This window comes from Lepidochelys olivacea (assembly GCF_965140295.1).
Source record: "Lepidochelys olivacea isolate rLepOli2 genome assembly, chromosome: 10".
NCBI classification, from domain to species: domain Eukaryota; kingdom Metazoa; phylum Chordata; order Testudines; family Cheloniidae; genus Lepidochelys; species Lepidochelys olivacea.
Window position 1 is genome coordinate 48,229,655 of NC_140420.1, and position 23,487 is coordinate 48,253,141.

Genomic DNA, 23,487 nt, shown 5'->3' on the forward strand with positions numbered 1-23,487 from the left:
ATTTAGGCAACACTATGAATGATAAAAACCAAACTTCATTCAAAAAGAAAATGATTAGTTCAGCAAACAGGTGCACAATTACACTTACACTGTCAACACCGAGTGTGCATATAGCTGTTGTATTGTGGATCAGTGGGGGATCAGCCCACTAACAACAGAGTGAAGTACAGCCTGTGAACCCTGGGACATAACGGTACCCTTGGGGTGTTAATTGGAGCATTCACGGAATTAACAAAACAACTCCCAGTAGGAGCCATTCTCATACTATTGAACGTGCAACTGCTCCTTACACTAATTATATTTCCATCGCCTCCTTATTGACTCTACATTACACGTGGTTTACATTAACATCTGCACCAATATCCTTCCCATACTAGCAGTATAGATAGCATTTTAATAAAACAGTCACAATTCTCAAAAACACTCATTAAAAACCCTGCTTAAGCCAGCTATAACCAAAACCTAACAGTAGCCGAACCCCAAGCCATGTCCTTGCTAACTCTTACTTTCCCATAACAGGATCTCCAACTTATCGCTAGCTTTCCTCACACTAACAACTTCAGTTTTCCAAACTCTTCTATACTTAAGCTAACTTAGGCCAAAAACCTAATTTCTATTTATTTCGTAACCTAAACCATCCCATTGGTAGGCCAAATTCACAGCCATGAAAAGTCATGGACCCTGAAATCTAGCTATTGGAGGGGCGGTGAAGGGTAGGCTCCTACCATGCCCCTGGCTCCAGCTGCTAGTCTCCTCTGGGCTGGGGAGGGACAGAACTCACACTTCCCCTGCACAACTGCCCTCGCGGGGGAGATCAGACCCCCCCCTCCGGGTACATACCCCCACTGCTCGGAAGGCAGCGTAGAAGTGAGGGTGGCAATCCCACAACCCCCCTACAACACTTTTGCAACTCCTCCACAACTCCTTTTTGGGATAGAACCCCCACTACGACATTGTGAAATTTCAGATGTAAACGTCTGAAAACCTGAAATTGATTTTCAAATGCTGTGGCCATGAAATTTACCAGAATGTACCGTAAATTTGGTAGGGTGCTACCTATAGGCTATACCTGCCCTTTGCCAACTCCCTTCAGTGGGTCGGCCCCCTCCTTCCCATTAATGAGGTTATGCTTGTGCCTGGCACTCGACTTTTCCAGAGGCCTTGTGGTCTGCACTGCCTGAATGAGAAGGGTTCTTGGCATCCCCATCTCCCTGCAGTTCTCCCTCCCCAGGCACTGCACGTGCTAGATTTCTAAATCCTCCAAGCTGTGTTTGCTGCAAGCTAGTCCCCATCCCCTGCACTGCTGAGACCCCACTGCACACTGTGGGGGAGTCCGGAGGGCTGTGATTGTTGGCACCGACCTGTGACATTGAGAAGGAAAGTTGGGGTGGCTTTGCCTCTGTTTAGAGAATCGCTCCTTTCTGGGTCACACACATGTTCTCTGTAACTGAGGAAGTTCTTTGGTGACCCAGGTGTGACTGTATTTGTTACTCAGTGAAATCAGGTTAATTGAAGTTCCACAAGAGGACTGGAACCTGCTGCTTTGGGTACAGAAAACTCCCCTCCCCTCAGCACTATCATTCAGATCACTCCCCTGGCGGTTCAAGAGAGACCTTTAATGGAGAAATTTAATCCTTCTCTTCTGTTGACAGACACAGCAGAGCAAGAGACTGCAGTGTCAGCCAGGGATGGCAACCCACCTGACACAGAGTCTCCCGGGCCAGGTAGGCAGAAAGCAGCATGATACACAGCCAGAATTCCTTTCCGAGGCCAAAGTTGCTGGTCATCTACAATGTCTTTTACAGAATCAAGTGAGCTGTAGCTCACGAAAGCTCATGCTCAAATAAATTGGTTAGTCTCTAAGGTGCCACAAGTCCTCCTTTTCTTTTTGCAAAGACAGACTAATACGGCTGTTACTCTGAAAAGAATCAATATAATGTTTAGTTCTAGCTTGTGCAAACAGTATAAGCCCCGTGTGATCCTTCTGGGTGAAGAGTGGTATATTAACGCAGAGTGCTATATTAGAGCATCACAGCTGTTATTATGAGAGCAAAGGTTTCATCAGCCTCAAAATTCAGAAGGATGCCCACAACGCCTTATGAAGTTGTGTGCACGGTTGCAGCAATGATCCAAGCAGTTGCGGTGACTGCTTGTGCAAACGATCATTGTGATGTGTAACTGGCTGACTGTGAGTCAAGCCATCACGGCTGGGGCTGGAACTGTGGGGGCTACTGAGTCACACACACTCCATTCCTGGAAGCAGGCACCAATGCATTTTTCATGACTGAGCTGCCCGTGGTTTTCATATGTACGTTACAAAAGGCTTTGTGAGTCACGATCAGATGCTGCCTCAGGCACTGCTGGTTTGGGGGCTGTGCAGTGAGGTGGGACAGAATAGATCACTTCTTGGCCAGAGTTTCTCCAGCCAGAATAACACTTCATAAACTCAGTTACCTCATGGAACCAATGCTTTAGGTGACAGAGCCGCCTTGCTGAATCCCAAGGAAGGAGGAGAGGTACCACAAAGGTTTTATCCCCAAGGAAGGGGGAATCCCACATTTCAGTGCTGCAGCTCCGTGCATCCACCTCTGTCCGAGCCTCGCAATGTCTCTGGCTCCTTGGGGTTCTCCAGCTCACGAATTATGTCCTTCTGGCTGAGGGGAACCCAGCGGAATCCCCTTCAAACCCCTTAGTCAAGCAGAGAGCCTCCCCTAGGAAATGGAGGCTCCCCCCACCCGGAGCAATTCCAGCCATCTTGGGAGCCGCAGACCAGCACAGAGAATTAAGCTTGGGTTTCATTCCACATGGCAATGCAGAGCACTGGGCACCAAAGTGCTAGCTTGGCCTCCCAAGAGTGAGGTGTGAATGTTCTGAAGTCCGTGCGATAGAAGAGAAACTCCTGTGATCTGTTTACATTGGTTCTTGTCTTAGGAGTCAATATGGGGCTTTTGGACCGTCTCTGCCAAAGACTGACTCAGACTATTGGTGAGTAGGAATTCTGCCCAGAAGCGTCCCACACGCTACAGATTTCCCCCAGTTTCCCTCCGATTCCTATTGCCCCTACATAGAATGAGTCACATGATACCTCACCCCACCACTGCCCTTCTGAATTACAGGATGGACACCTTTCCGAACGGGACAGGATAAATCTGGACTCCAGCCAGCCAGGCCCCACTGATTCTTCTGCCCCAGGTAGGAGTCAACAGTCTTTGGCTGTGACAAATCACCACATGGATCTGGTCTTCACCAGGCAGAGGGGTGGAGCCTAGACCTGACTCCACACAGGCCCTGGGCTGGTTATGGCACAGTCACAGCCAGGGTTGCGCCTTTTCCCTTCAAGCCCCATTTTCACCCCCTGCCATGCCCACTATAGTTACCGTGCCATGGAAGTCTCCACTGAATCTAAATTTCCCCGGTGTCTCCCTTATTTCTCACCATCAGGAGAAAGCAGACAGAAGATGCACCATGGAGCTCGAGGTCCGCCAGCTCTGCTCCAGCACCCTGCAGTCCCCGGGTGACTCCCCCAGAATGGCCAATGTAAGTGACCCTGCCCCTCTCCTTTGGACGCAGGCCTCTCTGGATCTGAGCTTTTCGATGAGACAGGCCCCAACCAGACTTATTTATCTGAGCCTCCCCACTCCAGAACATCATGGGGTTGGGTAAAATGGTCCCTGGATCTGAGCCAGCCCTGGTTCTTTGTAACAGGGAACGCTCACTGGCTCAGTGCCCCTGCATGCTAGGGTTTAGTGTCACAGGGGCTCTTCCGCTCTAGCATCCCCTGTGGTCAGTCATGCTGGTTCTGCAGCTTCCATAGCTCAGTCCCTCTTCGTTGGTTGCTCTGTTAACTTTTTCCTGGCTGTTACAGGGTGGGGTCTATACAGTCCATTGCATTCTTGTTTTGCAAAAGCCAACCCTAGCCCAGGATTTCCTGCTCCTCACCCACAATACCCTGGTGCCTAAGAGAGAGTCCACTGAGCTGGGAGACACTACATCCAAATCTCATCTCTGCTGACTACTGCTTTATGTTTCCACACACTGCACAGACCTGATGACTGACCCAGGCCTCAAGCCTAAGCAGTTAAGTATTAGCCAGCCCCCTTCCCACACTGAACAAATTAACAGCCACGTTGCACAAGGTCACTTCAGGCAGAGCAGAGACTAGAAGCCACATTTCTAATAAGGCAGACCCAAGTATTGTGCACTCAGCTACACTGTCTTTCAGACTGAGCATGCCAAATATACGTGTTTTAGTTACTACAGGTGGGGATAGACCCCCAGGGGTTCCTGATCTCCACTATTCTATATTGTCTAGCAAAGAGTTGTGTAACCCTCTGGCATAGTGCGTGTTAAGTCCTCCTCTTGTCCACACAGCAGACAACAATTGTGTCTGTGGTTCAAGTGGCGCAGGCCTGTGTGGGGAATGTGAAGGTCAGAGCTCAAACCTTTCACTTGATAGTATCGGTTTTCCTAGTGTCCTCTTTATTTATCAAGCTGGTGTATTGCTTTCACGCCGTGAGAACGCAGCCTTTCCAAGTGGGCCTGGAGTTAGGAACTACAGTGCTGCCAATGATGATGTTACACTCAACAAAAGGCCAGGGGGTGGAGTGGGGGTGTCAGTCATCTGTCACTCGATTTGGTGCTGGAGGCAGACACCAACAGGTGTGAAGGGGGAGGGGGTGGGGATTGCTCCATGGTTCAGGCTGGGTAAAGAGGTCTGGCTGGCGGTGGCGAGGCCAGGTGTCCTGTCTAGTGTAGGAAACAGAACGCTGGTGCAGGAAGAGGATATTTCCATACTGAGCTGGCTTTTCTCTGCTCTGCAGGTTTTATGGCCTTGGCTGCTGCTTCACCTTAAACCAGCAGCCCATGGGCCAGCCCTGCCTCTCCTCCTGCAGACCTTAGTCGGAGTAGTGAGGATGATTCCGGAGGGAGGCAGGCTGCCCTTGGCCAGCAGGTGTGGCAAGGGGAACAGAGGTGAGTCCCAGTCTTTTGTCCACCCGCTCTTAGTCCTTCTGTAGCGAGAGGCGTCTGCCCCAGGTGGGGGCGGGGATCAGCTCCTGGCTCTGGTTCCGGCTCACGGCAAGGACACAGCCAGCTGCCAAGAGCGCAGGTAGAGCTCAGAGACAAATGCAAAAGATCCCTTCAGAACCTGGTGGGATGTGCCCCCTTTCTGTTCACAGGGTGTTGGTCAAGCCCCAGGGCCACTCTACCCCAGGACCTGCTGGCTCAGCTGCTGGTGAGTAACCCGCAGTTGGGAGGTTTCCTTATCCTCAGTGAGAAGGGGCTGCTTCTGGAGCTGGCCTGCAAGGCGTGGCTCTTCTCCCTGCAGCCCCCAGAGGAGCTGGCTCGTCACATTCCTCACGTTCATTGCATATCGACCCAGCACCTCTCAGCATTTAACAAACCCAGCGAGCTCTCTGAGCCAGCCACCTTCCTGGCTCCCCTGATCCTGGGGTTGGATCAGGTTCCCCAACACAAGTTAGTGCAGCCCTCGGATGACTCCAATGTAAGCCAGATGGAATGAGCCCTTAGGGACTGTTGTGCAGGCCCCCTCCTGCCCCCTGGCCTCCAGCATCCTCTCTTACCAAGGGGCAGCTGGGGATTCCCTTTATGGACCAGCTGCCTCTTTCGGGCTGCTTCAAGCTCCCCTTGTGCTGCTCTAGCCTAGGCCAAGGATCTGACCCAGCAGCTGCCTCACGGCCTCTGGATAATCCTGTCTCCTTTCATCTGAGCTAGAGCCAGCCCAGGAGTGAGAGGATGGGAAGGAGCCAATAGCTGGTCCATAGAGTGTCCCTGATCAACTGAAATATCCATCTCAATCCTGTCCTGGTTGTCAGCTCCACCTCCCTGCTGTCTCCTTCCCTCCAACACTGAGCTCTCCCCCTGCACCTGTAGGGAGCGCCCTTCTCTAACTGCCTTGCAAGGGAGGAGTACAGCCACCTCTGTATTTTTGTCTGCCAGGTGCTTGGTGCATCTTCATATATGACGGTGCAGGTCAGAAGGGCATCCATGTTCCCCCTCTTCCAGCTGATAAGCATGTTCCAGGCTGGGTCAAGCCAATTCTGGGATAACTACAGGAATGACATGCTCCTCTACATGGAAGGTGAGGAGGGGGTGTCTCCCCTTGCAGGAGCAAAGCACTGTGGTGCTGGGCTCAGAGAGGGAGAGGCCAGGGCCTCCCTCTGAATCCAGAATAATATGATGCTGTGACCTTGGAATCAGAGAGGATCACATCAGAATCATATCCCTTGGGTCATCTAGCCCAGCCCGCCATGCCTAGACAGGAAGGATCCTTTCCAGGACTCAGAGTAGCAGCCATGTTAGTCTGTATTTGCAAAAAGAAATTCACTGTATTTTCCACTGAATGCATCCGATGAAGTGAGCTGTAGCTCACGAAAGCTTATGCTCAAATAAATTGGTTAGCCTCTAAGGTGCCACAAGTCCTCCTTTTCTTTTTCCAGGACTGTATCTAACCTTCATCCGACACCTCACACCCTGGGGAAGGATCTTGGCAAGCAGAACTCCTGGGTATTTCACATCAAGGGGTCTGGGTCTGAGGGGCATTGTTCTCCATCAGCGATTTGCACAGAGCCATGGATCTCCTTGGGGCCCATGAGTCGGCAGCTCCTCCCTGCCTCCCGCCAAACCAGAGCCATGTTGCAGGCTGCTCCCCAGTAGACGGGTCTAAACAGAAAGGAAACTGATCTTCCCATCTCTTCCAGATCACGAGACTGGATTCTACCAGAGGGAGTGGGAGCAGCAGCTGCTGCAGTTAAGGGTCAGAGAAATGGAGGGCTGGAAAGGAGCTCAAGAGGTCAGCTCGTCCAGCCCCCACACACTGAGGCAGGATTAAGAGGCCCCCCCAGCAGCACTGCATTGTGGGACAGAGGAAGCGGCTGAGCCCAGCAGATACAATTGGAGAAGCACCAAGGGCAACTCACAAGGATTCACAAGCATTAGGAGAGACATGGGGGTGACAGTTCATGCTCCCTCTTCCCCTCCCCTCCCAAGTGTCGTGGGTTCCTGGCTGGAGTTATTGAGAGGACCCATTTCTTGGCCTGTCTCAGTTCTAACTGGCTCTTCTTTCCCTGGCAGTTCCTGGAAGACCTTCTCTTCTTAATCTCGGACCACACCTGGCTGGGCTGGTTCATCACTAGTATCAGGCGCCAGCTGGCCTACAGTGATAAGCTGCCCAGTGACAAAGTCATTGTCCTGGAAGGAATTAGGGCTCAGTGCCTAGTTCAGAACAGTGGTCGCTCCGTTCCTGGAACTGCACCTGACCCCCACCATGCTGCTGCGTCTGTTTCTGGTATGATGGGGAAGAGGGGCCCATTCACGCTGGCCATGTGGGGATGGGCTGGCTGGTCAGGTTCTACCCGAACCACAAGAGGGAAGGCTCCAGTTGATCCCAAGGGGGCTGAGCAGGCCTCCCAGCTGCTGTGAACTAGCCAGTCCCCACGGGGCATACATCTGACCCTGGGATCCAGCAAGACAATCCTAGTCCTGCTCCAGGGGGTGTCACTTTGGCCTCCTAAATTTGGGCTGGCACCCCTGTGCTCCTGAAGGAAACAGCCCCGAGACCCCACAGCATCAATGGGGAGAGTCCTCAAAGCGCTGAGTCCAAGATCCTCGGACCCGTCCCAGTGCCCCCGAGACAGGAGAGGAGCGCTGAGTTCCAGTGTCCGGCAGCGGAGGAGAAGGGGTTAAATGCGCCATCTCCTCTCCCTGCTGGGGCGGGAAGCAGGTTCTGGGGGTTGCCCAAAGGACATGGGAGGCAGGTCACCCCGGCATTGCTGTCGCTCACACGGCTTTCTCTCTGCTCCCCAGCACTTGCAGCCGTGGATCTGCTCTCCCCGGGCCCAGGAGCGGAGCCGAGCTGTGAGAGCCAGCGCCCGGGTCCTCATGTTCTATCGCTTCCAAGCCATCACCGAGGTGAGCAGCACGGACCCTGCTGCCCCCCGCAGCACTCACAGAGAGAGGGGGAGGGGTGATACAGACAGAGCTGGGCTCAGCCCCAGTCCATGCCTTGATTTTCTGTTCAGTGGCCCATTAGGACCTGAGACCCATGGCAGAGCAGGGCTACAAGCCAGGCTGCTGACAAGCCAGGCCTTCGATGCTCAGGAGGCCACCAGACACTGGGCATCTCAGGCTCTCTATTGGATCTTCACACCTTGCAAAGGTAAGATGGAGCGGAAGCAAACAGTCGCCACCTGCCAGCCCCGGCCGTGACCTAGCGAGCAGGGCTGTAGAGAGAACATGGCGCCTTCATCCCAGCCCTGACCAGAGGGACACAGAGCAGAAGTGGGTTGGTACCGACCAGGCTGGCCTGGCATCTGCCCTTCACCAGGTGCCTGGGACCATCTGGGACCTCCCCTGATCCCACCCCCAACACACCTTCTACATCAGGGTGATAGGTAGGCAGTTGGCCCAGGAGCCAGTTGAGAGCTCACCCTAGCTGGGCGTTCCCAGTTGCCTCCGGAGTCTGGCTTTTTGGCACCTCTGACTTGGCTCGACGGCGAGGGGGAAGAATCCGGCCCTGAGAACACTGCCTGAGCGCTGCTGGTTTCTTGGGCAGCTGTCGTGTACACCCAGACAGCGGCAGTGGCAACCATGCTGAGCAAGATGCAGAAGGATGCCAGCTGCAGAGAGAGCCCTGCCCATGTTCCTATGGTGAGTAAAAGAGACTGTGGCTGGAGAGATAGACACACACACATGGGAAAGGGGGCGTTATTGTCTCCTTCCCTCCATGAGGAGCCGGCAGATGGAAATTCCTGGGTATGGGCTCCAATGCTCACTCACATAGCCCTGGGCGCAGGCTGCCAGTGCCTCTGTCTCCATTCCCTGAGGAGCAAACCCACCTCCCTGGGCCGGAGCTCACTGCTCACACTCGGCCTGTGCCTTTCCCTGCAGCTCATTGCGAAGCACCTGCCGTCGCGTGACCTCATGCCCTTCAGCTTCACCCTGCCGGTGGGCCTGCTGGAGAAGGGGGAGCGTGCTGACTAACGGGCAGGCGTCAGGGAGGTGGTGTTGAGAGAGAAAGAATCAGAGCTACAGGGCCAAGTAATGGCTGGGCATTGGACATCTTGGGCAGCTCCATCTTGCCCCATGCCCAGAATTTCTGGGGCACGAGGGAGGATGTGGAGGGGAGATGTTCCTTCTCACCCTCATTGATCAATGGGACCCATCCCCTGTCTGCAGGGCGGCCGCTGGGCACGGCCCTGTAATCATTTGCAGGCATTGATCCCAGGAGTCTGGCTTGCCCAGCTCACTCCCCAGGAAAAGTGTCCTGTCTCCAGACTCATCCCCCAGCTGGGGGAACAGAGACCACAGTGCGGTCCCCCGTGTCCACTGGGCAAAGAGTCAGTGGACACGGATTGAAATGATTCCCAGATGCTTAGGTCCCACTCAGCCCAGGTGTGCTGTCACAAGGGGAGGTACAGCCAGGATATCCGGAGGGGGGCGGGGGGTGTCACCAGGCAGCAGAATTGGAACCCTTAGTGCTACAGAGCTGGATCAGGGGTGGGGGTTTCAAGGTACCAAACCCGCCTCGGCTCAGTCACGCACTAGGAGAGTTTATCCATGGCCTCTGCCGGGCCACGTGACCGCTGACTTGTTTCTGAGCCTGCCCAGCTGCTCCTGGCCCTTGCCTGCCAGACACCCACAGCGGGGATAGGGTCTCAGCCCTTGCTTTGCCTCCACAGGTGCAGGATCTGCACGCGGCTCTTTCCTACACACTGTGCCCACCCCGAGAGGGGGGCGGCTGAGTGAAGGGACGAGACATCCTACACCTACTGGTCAGACAGCACACCAAGGCCGCGGTCAGCATCCTCCTGCAGATGCCCTGGCCTTACGAGCGGCGCGCACTGGCCCCGGGGAAAGGATAGAACGCCCCGCTCCAGCCTCCCCTTAAAGGGGTCACTCCACAGCACCATGGTTACACGCAGCACAGACCCTCCCCTTGCACACGGGCCCCCAGGGAACAGCCCTGCCCCGGCATGCTGTCACCATTAGCCTCCCTGTCCCTTGGAGGGCTCTGTGTGCTCTGTGACCCCCGGCTCAGGGCTCCCCCAGTTGAGCTATTCCTAACACAGCTGTCATCCTCCCCCACTTCGTTCTGTGCCAGCCAGTCCACCCCGTCCCGGTTCAGCTGTGCAATGACTTAGCTGGCTGGAGGCCAGAACAGTCCTCCAGGGCCCCCCATCACAACACAGACCAGGAGAGACCCCATGTGAGCAGGTTCACCCCCTCTGTCAGCATGGCCCCCCGCTCCCGGCAGGGCATCCTCCAGGCTGAGGCAGGAGAGGGGCCAGCCTAACTGCATCGCCCACACAGATGCCCCTACACTGAACATGTTCCCGCAGGGGCACCCCTTCCCCCAGCTGGGAAATGCCCTCTCCCCCCCGGAATCCCAGCCTGGTATCTTCCCCATCACATGCTTTTATATGCCTCATCCCACCCTAGAGACTGGTCTTCTCCGATTCACCAGCCTGCCAGGGTCCCCTGGGCCAGCAGCATCTTCCCTGCATCCTGCCCAGAGCCGACAAGCACAGCACCCATTTTACAGCCTTCTCCAAACCCCCCCACCCCAGAGCCATGGTGTGGCCAGAACTGGAGCCTTGTTCCTCCTGAACCCCCCACCCCCTGCCCCATGGGGAAGGAGCTCCTGCTATCCATGCCTGCAGCCCCCACTCTGTGCCCCTCCCCCAGCTCAGGAGATCCAGCCCAGCACCTAGCCCTACCCCCCACCAAGGGTGGGCACCTCCTCACATCAGCCCCACCGCTGAGCCTGGAGTCACTACTTTCCCACGTGGGGGCTCTAACCCCAGCCCCTCTGGTTCCCATCAGGAGAAGGCGGCAAGGGAGGGAGGGGGCCCCCTAGCTGGGAGAAGTGAGTCTGGCCACCTCTGCCCATCCCTTGCTGTGACACAGTGCCCCCTGGCAGTGCCCAGGCAGGAGGGTATGAACTCCTTAGGACTGGCCAGTGCCTGAAAGACCTTGAGGTCAGCCAGCAGCAGGCTCAACCTGCTGCTTCTGGCCCATCGCCCCTCGGAGGGCATCATCCCCGGTGTGTACCAATGGGGCCCGTCCTCTATGTTAATTCCTTACCTGCCATGCCTCTGTCTGTCACAGCCAGGCCAAGGCCATCTGGAGATTCCTGGGTGCAGACCCCATGTTGGCCAGGGCGGTACTGCACATCCTGCTGTATGACAACCCGGAGAAGGGCCAGGCTAACGCTAAACAGACCCAGGACAGGAGCTGCCCCCAGCCAGCCTGGCTGCCCCCGGCGGTAAGTTCCCAGCGCTGGCATTCAGCCCTCTTTTCCAGCTGCATTCTGCACATGGCCACTGTCCTCTGACTATATCTTGTTCCCTTCCAGACCACAAGCGGCCTGTGGGAGCTGGTCAGGGCCCTGCGGCAAGTGGACACGCTGGAGGGACTCGAGGACGACCTGTTCGCCTCTTACTTCCTCACCATCACCTGCTCCCCGGCCCGGCACCTCTCAGGAGCCCAGCAGGACCCGCCCAGTGACGCCAGTCCCCACAGGTAACGTGTGGGCCTGATGGATCCCAGCACCCACGCAGTGTCTGTGCTAGCCCCTAGTTGGGGGAAGCTTCCCGCTTGGATCCTTTGTTGTCCAGGGACCCCCGACACCTTCGGGAGACTGAGGGTTCAGATCAGCCAGGCTTCTCGTGCTTAGGAGTGGGCAGAGCTTCCCCCGGATACTCAGGGAGCCAGAGAGCTCCTCAGAGTGGGCAGCTCATGGGGGCAGGGCTCAGGGCAGCAGGGTGTTCAGGGGGGCACTGCATGTACTTTTCTCCCCGGGGTCAGTTTCCTGGCTGGGGGCAGAGGGGGCAATTTTCACATCTTTGGAGGAGAGCGAAGGTCACATCTGCAGATGCTCCCCGCTGCCCCTCAAGCCTTCACAGTTGGCGGCAGGGGAACCAAAGGCAGAAGTGGGGCAGCTTCTAGTCTCACCCTGATCCCTTCAGTGCTGCAGCAAGGGAGTCCTGCCCCCCCACCCTGCCCAGAGAGCAAGCATCCCTGCATCACCGTCTCCTGCCTCCTTCTCTTCCCAGCATGGCTGTGCATGCCCTGGCACGGGTGCTGCACCTCAGGGGCAGTCAGCAGCTGTGGAGCTAATGGACCAGGAGCGAGACTGGCAGCTGCTGGAGGAGGCCCAGCCCTAGGGGTTCACTCTCCTTAGCAGGTGAGGACAGAGACTGGAGGAGTCACATTCTCGCTCTGGAGCCTAGTGGGGCAGAGATGAGAGGGGGTGGCCAGGACCGGGCTGGATTCTGGCATGTGCAAGGTTGTCATGCACATGTCAACAGGAGCTCCTGTTCTCTTCCAGGGCCATGGTGATCCACCCAAAGCAGGCCCTGAAGAGCATCCCGCGGCTCCTCCTTCCCAACCTCCAGGCCAGCCAGGAGGGTGAACGCATGGCCTGCACCGCCCTGTTTGCAGAGGTGAGCTTGGAGGACTTGGGGGAGGGTTAACCAGGCCCAAAAGCTAATGGAACAGGAGGCCAAGCTGGTCAGCCAATGAGAGATGGTCCTGGTGGTGTATTGCTTGTAAATGAATCCCTCTGCTGGGGACTCTGTGGTGGGGTTTGGGAGCACCCCACTGGAACCAGAGGGAGTGCTCTGCCCTGCTTGTGTCGCTTCTATTAAGCTCAGCTGAAGCCAGCCTCTCATGAACAGCAGTCGGTACGGATTTAAGTCACCTCCTGACCCCTGATCATACTCCCTTCCCCTTGCTCCGGCCGGGCTAGGACCCACTGACCTCACCCAGCCCTCTCTGACAACTCCATTCGGTCCCTTTAGTTCCTCGGCAGCCCCTTGCTGATGGAGAATGAGCCCAAGGCGATGCAGAAGCAGGTTGTGAGGGCCACGCTGCAGTGGACAGAGGACAGCAACATCCATATTCAAGGCAGAGCGCTGCACGGCCTCAAAAACGCAGTAACCTAGTTCCCGGACAAGGTGGGTCTGGAATGGCAGGGTACTAGGCAGAGAGGGCTGGATGGGAAGCTCCTGGTTCCCCTTCTCCCCAGCCCCTGGCTCTTGTGGAGCAGACTGGGCTGTAGGCTCACTTGCCCGGACTGTGGTTACACTCAGGCTGACAGAGCGTTGCTCACCGAGCGGCGTCCAACCCCTTCTCTGCAGGTCAGGAAGAAATGAGACCAGATCCCAGGGAGCTTTGTCCATGCCATGTGCAAATGCTGCGACCCCGCGCCGTTCTGGACACCATGGAAGGGCTCTGCTGGATGCTGCGGAAACCCAAGGTGCCTCTGATGGGGCACATCGCCATCCCGCTGGCCCTGCAGGCAAGAATGTTCTTTGAGGATGTAAGTACCAAGCAGGGCAGGCCCCATGGCACTATAGGGCACCCCACAGGGGGAGATGCTCAGAACCTGCCCTCATGCGGAGGGGGCTCAGTGTCCGATGCAGGCATGTTCCTAGACTTGTGGGGAAGCTCAGCTCCTCTGCCAGGGGAGGCAGGGATAGAGTCATTCTTGGGCCCTGGGCCCACAATTATTTGGCAGCCCTGTGGCCCAGCAGGAAGGAGGGGAGTTTGCAGAGAATTGTCCTGTTTGAACTAGCTGAAACCTCTCCGGGCTCTGCAGCTGCCAGGCTGATTCCCAAAGCATGTGAGGGCCTGAGTCTGTCCCCCACTAACCACCCTGCACCCCCTGTCTGCAGGAGAACAGCGGCCTGAGGCAGACCTCCATGGAGCTCTTTGGCCACCTCAGCAAATTTGTTTCCAAGAAGTCGTCCCTCTTTAGGGCTGAGGTGGAGAAGAGCATGGGGACGCTGCTCATTCACCTACAGGACAGGAACCCGCAGGTGACCCAGGTGAGTGCAGCTGAGGGCTCATAGGGGCAGGGGTGGCTGGGGGCATTATAACAACATGGCAAGGGTGGTGCAAACTCCACCCTCCAAGCCCCAGCTCTCCTCAGTGCTGACCTGTGGTACCCAGGACAGGGACCCCCCCCACACTAGTCCAGCCCTCCCTCACCCCACACAGAGCTCTGCCAGCCCTCAGAGTGTAGCTGTAGGGCAGATCTGTGGGGTTTCCTTCTCCTCCTCCATTCCCCACAGACACTTCCAGCCTCCCTGCCCAGCCAGACTCTCGGTGGCTTTGGCTCCATTTTACAGCCTGCCTTGTTTAGTGGCCAGGCCCAGGTCTATCTATGGCCCCTAGCAAGTGACCTGACCCAAGCAGGGCCTCAAGGAAGGGCAGGTCGCTGAGGCCAGCTGGCTCTCCATTGCTGCTGCCCTGCCCTCACTTGTGTGTTAGCTCCTGTCTGGGAATGACTAGCATCCTGCAGCAATCCCCCTCCCCCCGCCCCCCGAATAGCAGCCCCCAATAGTGCCTGGATTGAGGGGAGGCCACATACGTTGGTCACTGGGCAGTGCTGTTAACGGCCTGAGAGGGACCCACAGGGAATGGCCCCAGCCCTACTTCCTATCATCTCTCCCTGCCCCACGAGTCTGGGGCCCAGTGCCACATGCACACGGCCAGCAGGGGGGAGGGGCTGTCCTCATCTGCCCACACATAAACCCACCCAATTTCCCCCCTGTGACGGGTTGGATCACAGAAACCCCCTTTGGGCTGCCAACTGATGTGCCAAGACTACTTCTGCCCCAGCTTTCCCTGCCAGCTTGGGCCTCCAGCACCCTGTCTTGCTGAGCCAAACACCCAGGGTCTGAACCACGTGCCCCAAAGCTGCAGACTTAACTGAAAGCAGCTTAAGAAGTGTTCCTCTCTTTAACACTCAGATGCCCAACTCCCAATGGGGTCCAAACCCCAAATAAATCCATTTTACCCTGTATAAACTCATAAATTATTCGCCCTCTATAACACTGAGAGAGAGATATGCACAGCTGTTTGCCCCCCTCCCCCAGGTATTAATACATACTCTGGGTTAATTAATAAGTAAAAAGTGATCTTATTAAATACAGAAAGTAGGATTTAAGTGGCTCCAAGTAGTAACAGACAGAACAAAGTGAATTACCAGGCAAAATAAAATAAAACACGCAAGTCTAAGCCTAGTACAGTAATAAAACTGAATACAGATAAAATCTCACCCTCAGAGATGTTTCAATAAGTTTCTTTCACAGACTGGCTGCCTTCCTAGTCTGGGCACAATCCTTTCTCCAGTACAGCCCTTGTTCCAGCTCAGGTGTAGCTAGGGGATTTCTCATGATGGCTGCCCCATTTGTTTTGTTCCACCCACCTATATATCTTTTGCATAAGGCGGGAATCCTTTGTCCCTCTGGGTTCCCACCCCTCCTTCTCAATGGAAAAGCACCATGTTAAAGATGGATTCCAGTTCAGGTGACATGATCACATGTCACCGTAAGACGTCATTACCCACTTGCCAGTGCACAGGTATACAGGAAGACTTACAAGTAAAACAGAGCCATCTACAGTCAATTGTCCTGGTTAATGGGAGCAATTAAGATTCCAAACCATCATTAATGGCCCACACTTTGCATAACTAAATAGGACCTCAGAGTTATATTTCATATTTCTAGTTTCAGATACAAGAGTGATACATTTATGCAAATAGGATGACCTCACTCAGTAGATTATAAGCTTTGTAATGATACCTTACAAGAGACCTTTAGCATGAAGCATATTCCAGTTACATTATATTCACACTCATTAGCATATTTTTATAAAATCATATAGAGTGTAATGTCACCCCCCGCCACCTTTCCACCTCCCTGGGACAAAGGGGTAGCCAAGGCTCCTTGGAGCCAGATGCAGGAGGGCTCTGCGGCCAGAGGGTCTCCTCTGTCCTGGGCCCAGGCGAGCCCAGCACCTGCAGCAGGAGAGATCCTGCCTCCCAAAGGTCTCACCGTGGTTCCCCTCCCCCCACCCCCCTGAGGCACTGGCCCCAGTCAGGTCCCCCCACAGCCTGTACGGGGGGGGGGGGGGGCAGAGATTCACAGGAAGCCCCAGCCCTGCCCACCCCAGCTACCACCTGCCATGCAGGCAAAGAGCCAGGGCAGCAGCTCTGCCACACTGTGCTTCACGCCAGCTCCCAGTGGGGCTTGTGTGCCAACGTGTGCCTTGGGCACAACACCTCTCCTGGCCTTTGTGGGGCACAAGGCCAAAGGCAAAATGATCCCAGTACTCTTGGAGACTGACTCTCCACCCAGCTCCTTCCCCTCCTCTGCTTGGATGGATTGGGGACAGGGGGGCATCTTGAAGGACAGAAATACAAGCGGTGGATAGTGCCCTGCATTCTGTTAAATAACCAGGCCCGCCTGCCTCCCCTAGGATACATGGTGGACAACTGAAGCCAGAGAAGAGAAGGCTTGGAACGCCTGCCCTGCTGTAAGTCACAGCTGAGGCATATTGCTGTGGTGGTGGTGGGGCGGGGGGGAGGAACGGGATGAGGAGGGGTTCTAGGAGCAGGGGGCAGCAGCCACATTGCACAATGAGTGGGAGCCAGAACCCAGTTGGAGTGACATGCAGAGTGTAGGAGCAGGGAGAAAGCCCTCAGGGCTGGCTCTGGGGTATCCTCTCCCAGGCCATAGTTTGAAACTCCCTGCCCTTTGGGGTGTTCTCATCCTGGCCCAGGCAGGAGCCATGGCTGGTCAGCAGGGTCTGGGAGTCAGAAGTGGGTCGTTCCTGGCAGGCAAGGAGCAGTGGCAAGCAGAGAACCCCCTACTCCCTCGCCAGCTGTGGTGCCGCCAGCAGGGACTCTGAGCAGCCCCAGCCCAGCGCGAGGCAGGGGGCTGCTATGAGCCTCATTTGGTGCTAACTCTGCAGAACCCAGCCTGGCATACGCCAGGAAGTCGTGTTGCAGACCCACCATGAACCATGTCTCCCAAGGATTGCTGCCAGCCCCCTGCACGCACAGAGCAGCTGACCACCACCCCAAACCTCCACACAGCCCCAGCTAAGCTTATGGGGATACGAAATCTAGCTCTGAGCCTCCCAGCCTTCAACAGATGATCATGCCCCAAAAGGCTGCACCAGAACAGAGGAAACAGAGCCAGATGCTGAGGAAATACATCCCAGGGCTGGAGTGTGCAGTCCAACACCCCGCCCCATCACAGGCATTAGTTCAGTCAGAGGCTGACCCTGTCAGCTGCTCCCTAGGCAGAACCCAGCCAGGTGCTGAGCAGGCTGTCCTAGGCCTGGTGCTTCAATGCCTATAGAGGCTGCAGTCAGCGCAAGAAGGGTGGGCAGGGGTTGGCATAGAGCCACAGGCTGAACTGCAGGCCACAAGCAGATCCAGTATCGCTTCTCACAGCCCCAATCCACAGAGCAAAGGAGGAATAAGGCTGCTGCAGCCAGAATTTCCTTCACTCAGGCTGCAGGTCCTGGGTTCTCCCAGCATGCGGCCCTGGCTGTCAGAAAACTCCCCAACTCCCTTTAACAAGCCACTCTCCTCACCCCACCCCCTGCGGGCACTGCCTAGGACAAACTGCAGGGGGCCAGCTCTTGCTTACGGAGGGGGAGTTTGAGCTCTTTACATTAGCTTTGTAGTGAAGCGAGCTCCTAACCAGCAAGACCACTAATAACAGCAAGAGCCACGAGGTTACTTGAGCAAAACAAATACTTTAAAAGAGGCAGGGCGGAGAGTAAAGAGGAACCTGAATTACAGCGGGTAGCATGTAAGCGGGAAAGTAGAAGTGCTAAGATGGCTTGTGAAGAGCAAATAACTGAAGGTATATAGACAAACACTAAGAAACACTTTAAGGCATCAGAAGCCTGTGAAAGAATGAGTGGATTCAAGAGAGCAATTAAAGACGACAAGGACATTGCTGAGAAGCTAATATTTGTGTGTGCACACATCTCCTGCCGTTACCACAGAGGCTGTTGGAGAGAGATCTGTCCCAGACCGGTTTTCTTCTCGTAATAGAGGTGCCACTGGGGCTTGAGATTGCAGCAGAGGCGGTCCTGGACCAAGCTGATAATTTACGAAAAGTAATCCCCCCCCAGTTCTTCAAACTGGATTTCATCCTGCTCTTGCATCTAGAACCTTCCATTTTTTCTTTCTAAAATTCAGAAGTCCTACCTTGGACAAGTCCCCATCTGCGTGTGAATTAAAGCATGAGAGTATCAAACCCTGAACACAAGTTTGTAATATTGTTTGCAGTAACTAGCATCCCCAGCGTCCAGGCCGCCACGACCAGCAGCTGCGGGATGGCTGTTGGGTTCTCAGGGCCTCGCTGCAGGGTCTGTCCTCACAGCAATTGCTGCTGCATACTCCAGCCTAGTGAAGGGGAAGAAAATCTTTGTGCAGAATCAGGCTTATATATTCTGTTGTGCCCTCATTACAGGTCAGCTTTATAAAGCAACACACAAGAACACAAGGGCATAACTGCCTTTCCTAAGTGAGGGTAGCTGCTAAGTCTGGGGGTAGCTGCATGCTAATGACTACATAGGGATGATACTCAAGATCTCATGTTCACTCCCCAGATAGACTTGCAAAGATCCACACCCACAGTAGACACCTCTCACCACAAAACTCAGCTTGTTACATTTCCTGACACCCTCTCTATTTACAACCTATGCAGTTGGCTGCTTTTTAAAGACAAGTGCGTGTTGCAAACTCACGTTTTGTTATCCATTTCCTTCTTTGCAAACAAAGATTCAGGCGGAGAGAAATTCAGTCATAGTTTTTCCTGCAGGTCTAGCTACTTAGATGCTCTGCTCACACAGGCAGGCTGATCATGTGGGCTGGACCACGCTGCTGTGTGGATGAGGGAAGCCTATGAAAGGTGGGGTGTAAAACGGCATACTCACTGAAGATGCTCAGACCAAACTTGGGTCAGGATGCAATGCTACAACAGTCCAGCAGGGGGAGCCACCCCAGAAGTAATGGGCAGGCTGCCAGTGGATGTCCCCATATAGGCAAGAGAGCACTTGCAGAGACCTGTGAGAAAGCAGGAGGATGCCCAGGTTACTGCCTTGCCAAGTTCCAACAGGGAGGTGTCTCTTTCTCACCGAGATCTACCCGAGCTCTGATCTCTAGGGCAGGAGCCTTTTATTTAACGCTGCAGGCCTCACTCATACACCTGCCAACCAATCAAGGCCTTTGAGCTCCATTTGCACCATACAGAACAAACGGGTGGTCAGACTCACTCACCTCGAGGGTGCCCTTTTTGTATGTCTAGGACTTTTCCATCTTCTCCTCCTCCACAGAGGGGAAGAGATTGGAAGCTCCAGCTCCTGAATTGGGCTGTTGGGGACACACACTGATCACCAGTGACTTATTGGGGGACTAAATAGGGAACCCTGGAGACAAGAGTATTTCCCCAACCTGCCTAGGGTGGAGAAACTTTAAGATTCAGGTCCCAGGAGTCCAGAACCTCTCGAGTTTGCCCTCTGCAATCCGTTCTCTCCGGGTGGAGCCTGACAGAAAAACAAGAGATTAGTGGCCAAGGGCACAGAGAGCTGCCGTGTATCCCCTCCGGGAACCAAGGCTCAGGAGAAAAGGCTAGTGGCCTGCCAAGCAGCAGTCATCAGGCTTGGCTTCTCTGGCCCTTCAACAAATCTTCCCCAGAACTTCTGAGCTACATGCAGGCTGCAAGGGGGGTATCGCTCAGTGAGAATTCACCTCTGGCAGGCAGCCCTATCAAGAGCGGGGGTAGGGGGATCGGAATGACATGAGCCCAGGATGGGCTTCCTTTCTGGGACAGTAGAGCTGGGCAATCTGCAGCAGAGGCTCACACTGCAAATCCAAGACAACATCATCATCATGTTCAGCCTCACCACGAGCAGACGCCTGGCATGTAATCAAGTCTCCATTCTGTCCTTGTCCAAAACTTGAAATCAAACTCTTACCTTCTCGACATTAAAGACTGCGACAGATGCCCGTGTTGTGTAAACAGGCAGCGAGGTTATGCAACCTAGGCAGAAACAGGCACTCAAATACTGCACTGATGGGGGCCTTGTAAGGATGTAAAGTAGTCAGATGAACAGTAGCATCTTTATACAGGAGGATCCTTGAACAATGCCCCCAAGCTATTGGACTCAAAGCAAGACCAAGCATCTCTTGTTCACCTCTCAGTAGGAGGGCTCAGGGAAGAGAAGAGTGAAGCCACAGCTCGTATCGAATCTGCTCTTCAGCAGACTTAGGGTGACCAGATAGCAAGTGTGAAAAAGCAGGACAAGGTGGGGAGGGGTAATAGGATCCTATAGAAAACAAAGCCCTGAATATCGGGACTGTCCCTATAAAATCGGGACATCTGGTCACCCTAAACAGACTACACGCTGCACATCAGTCATACAGCAGCAGCGTTGATGAATTAATCTAGAATGAGAATACGGTATCTGCACCATCCGAGTCTAAAATGGGGTAAATGCACACAAGGCAGACTTTGAATAATGCTTGGACAATACAAAGCCAACTCTCTCCTCCATGCAAGTTCTGCTGGTTGGATGTGAAGATACTAGGGTGGGGTTGCAGTCGTGGAGGTGATGTTTTATAAAAATACTCCTGGAAGACCAATAAACTGCTTCTACTACACAGCCACTTCCTAGGGGAATCCAAAGAGATTAGGTTTCATTTGGGACACTTTCCAGAAAGCAGCTGAGGAGAGAGGTGCTTCAGCTGCTTTGTGAACATGTACTTCCAACAGATTCTCTACCACCCAACTGGGAAAAGTCTCCATGTGTGTCAAAGACGGGACCGCTTACAGCTGAGGGTGAGAAGTTTTAAAGCACCCCTTAGTGAAACCACTCTGATTACCAGACAATGCCAGGATTAACTGCCTCGAGTACCATGTCACTAATCCAGCATGCCAGGGACATCACAGAGTGCAAAGGCAAATGCAGTGGTTTACTAGCAGCTGTTTTGCTTGACCTAGATACAGAATTCTGGTTTTGCCTGGGAAGGAACAAGAGATTCTTTAAAACCTTTGAAAGCGTTGCAGCTTTAGGCACCAGAGAGGCAAATGCTTCCTCAGATTTTCAACCTTCAGTAAGATGTGGCAGCTCTTACAGAGACAAGCAAGAAAGTGCCTGGAGACACAGAAGGGCTACCCTGAAGTCACAACTCTTTGCTGGCCTGTCACCAACAGCTGGCGAAGGAAGCTGCACATGCTGCAGTGCTCCTGGTCTGGCTGCTCCAACACGCTCGGCAGCATCACTGAGTCAAGACAGCACTCACCAGATGGTCTGGCTCCCTGGAAAGTCCTCCAACAGCCCAGCTTTAGACGTGCCTGTGGGGCAGTGTCCCAGGACAGGCAAATCGGAGGATTTTAAAAAAATATTTTTTTTGTGCAACAGCCTCAAAACTCAAAGAATGGGAGATGGACAAATGACTCCACTGAACTGAAGCCTGTGGGCTGCACTTCCACACATGCATCTTTGTTGGATTTATTTATTTTTTTAAAGCTGCAGTCCCAAAGGAATGTTTCGGGGGAAGTTCTGGGTTCTACAGGAGGTCGGACAAGGTTCTAAGGCCAGAAGGGATCATTGTGATCTATGACCCTTGCTTGCTAGCATCCCTAAGTTCAGAGTCCAAAAGGGATGACTTCAAAGGGAGGCTCAACGGCACTGTTGAAAATGAATCAGACAGGCTATCCAGTGAGTTAGAGCACCTTCTGACATTGCCACTATTTGCATCTCTCGGGTCCCCCTATTCATTATTAGTGGACTTGCAGTCTGTATTCAGTGTGCCTTAGCATATGGCTTTGGATACCCAATGGCAGCTGGTTGAGCTTTTCTGGTAGTTCTGTGTATTTCCACAACACAATTACCTCATGGGGCTTCCTCACCCAACAGGAAGAGACAGAGGAAAAACTATTAAACTGTTCCAGAAAATACTGAGTACAAAGTGCAATGTTACCATTTAAGCTAAAAACATTCAACGTTCATGTCAGGGTGGCTGGGTGTTTAGTGGCCCTAAACTCCATGACTGGGTATGTGACAGACCTCAATCTCGAAGCACTGGATGTAGGCAAAGGGAGTGCTGAAGACAGCTCTAAATCAAAAAAGAATCCGACTAAAGAGATCTGTTAATTTGTTAAGCAACCAAAAAGGATTGATTTGTTATTGAACAGCCCTGCTGCTAACACAATAGAGGGAGAGATTTTTTTTTGACATTTCCACTGGCTGGTAAATTGTATTACCCCATTTCCCAGATTGACTCAAGGGATGGGGGCAGGAGTGGGGATGTCAACCCCTTCCCCCAGCAGCTTTAGTGGAACTGAAATTTACATGGCTGATAACTTCCTTATTTGTTCTGATCTATAGCAGCTGGAATGACCTCCCAACTCCAGGGGAAGAGGTGCTTAATTATTGGCTCATGGCCACCACAAAAGGTTGCAACTGCCACAAAATAAAGAGTTTATAACCTCTGAACAGGAATTGCTTACAAATTAGTATCTGGAATCCAGAGGTGATACCCTAGCAGATAAATTTAAGGGTAAATCAAACATTGGTCATTTGTGAGTGTGCTAAACAGAGATCAAACTTTCAGGCGTACTATCTTCTCTCACCACCTCTAATTCTGTTTTTATTAACAGGAGCGATTCCAACAGATGCATCTCCCTCCCTTCCCTCAAGAGAGTGTGTGTCAAGATTTCATTGTGTATGATCAAGAAGGAAGAAAAATCTGTACACAATGATTAGCCCTGATATTTTAATGGAAATACTGCACTACAGTCAAGTTTACAACATTTGTATAGAAATCATCACATGGATAGGTGGCCAAGGATCACATTACAGAATACAAAAAGCAATTTAAAGTAAAAAGAAATCTTTGCTATTGTACAGGCTGGGATCAGAGCTTGGAGCTCAGAAGTCAGACATCAGGAGGGATGAAAGCTGTAGGTGAAAACCCTGCTGCAGGAGAAGATCTCCTTGTGTTTTATTGGGTTTTTTTCCTGGGTACCTTGAACAGCAGGAATCCCGCCATGTTAACCCCATTCCGCTCAAATAACATGCAGGCACAGACTCTTGGACAAAAACACCCACAAAGCAGCAGCAGCTGTTACTTCCAAGCTGGTAAAGTCTAAATCATCCAGACTTCCACTTTCAGATCAGCTTTAACATACATTGAAAAGAAACACCTGAGGGTGGGGTGAGGCGCAGGGGAGTGTGTGTAAAACCTTTGAAATGGAAGAGGACACAATAAAACCCCCTTCCTGTCTGAACACAGCAAAAGGAGGAGAAACGGGACAGGTAACTTATTGCTGGCAAACTCTGAAAACTCCCCAGTGGGCTCTTTACTCTCTTTTCCTTTCTCCATAGGAGGCTCCCATTCTTCACCATGGCTGGAACTACTCTCTGTACATTGGCTGCCAATGACTAGTGACCCTTATAGGCCATGCACTTTCACCACTCTGCTCTCCCCGGCTGCACAAAGGCTGGAGCAATTGCCCTCCCCCTGACCCTCTCTCCCCAGCTTCTCCATCTCTCTGCCGGGGAAGGTAAGAACTCAGTTCTGAGGGGACAACCAGCTGTCTTGAAATCCCTGGGACAGATTTAAGAAGGGGACTTTGAAAAGCAGCAAAG

At 53.5% G+C, this 23,487-nt stretch overlaps 1 protein-coding gene across 1 annotated transcript; it reads left to right on the forward strand.

Moving 5' to 3' along the window:
- Positions 1-2,704: 2,704 nt before the first annotated feature.
- LOC311527806 (uncharacterized protein) lies at positions 2,705-22,635 on the forward strand. The gene is made up of 19 exons (XM_084642159.1): positions 2,705-2,985; positions 3,117-3,192; positions 3,442-3,537; positions 4,821-4,971; positions 5,178-5,233; positions 5,959-6,100; positions 6,459-6,525; positions 6,720-7,306; positions 7,825-8,176; positions 8,573-8,667; positions 11,128-11,284; positions 11,375-11,541; positions 12,075-12,205; positions 12,350-12,464; positions 12,822-12,977; positions 13,161-13,342; positions 13,698-13,850; positions 16,288-16,344; positions 22,497-22,635. Exons 10-13 carry the CDS (start codon positions 8,630-8,632, stop codon positions 12,136-12,138), a joined length of 426 nt encoding a protein of 141 aa, XP_084498285.1. The 5' UTR covers positions 2,705-2,985; positions 3,117-3,192; positions 3,442-3,537; positions 4,821-4,971; positions 5,178-5,233; positions 5,959-6,100; positions 6,459-6,525; positions 6,720-7,306; positions 7,825-8,176; positions 8,573-8,629; the 3' UTR covers positions 12,139-12,205; positions 12,350-12,464; positions 12,822-12,977; positions 13,161-13,342; positions 13,698-13,850; positions 16,288-16,344; positions 22,497-22,635.
- The last annotated feature ends 852 nt before the right edge of the window (positions 22,636-23,487 follow it).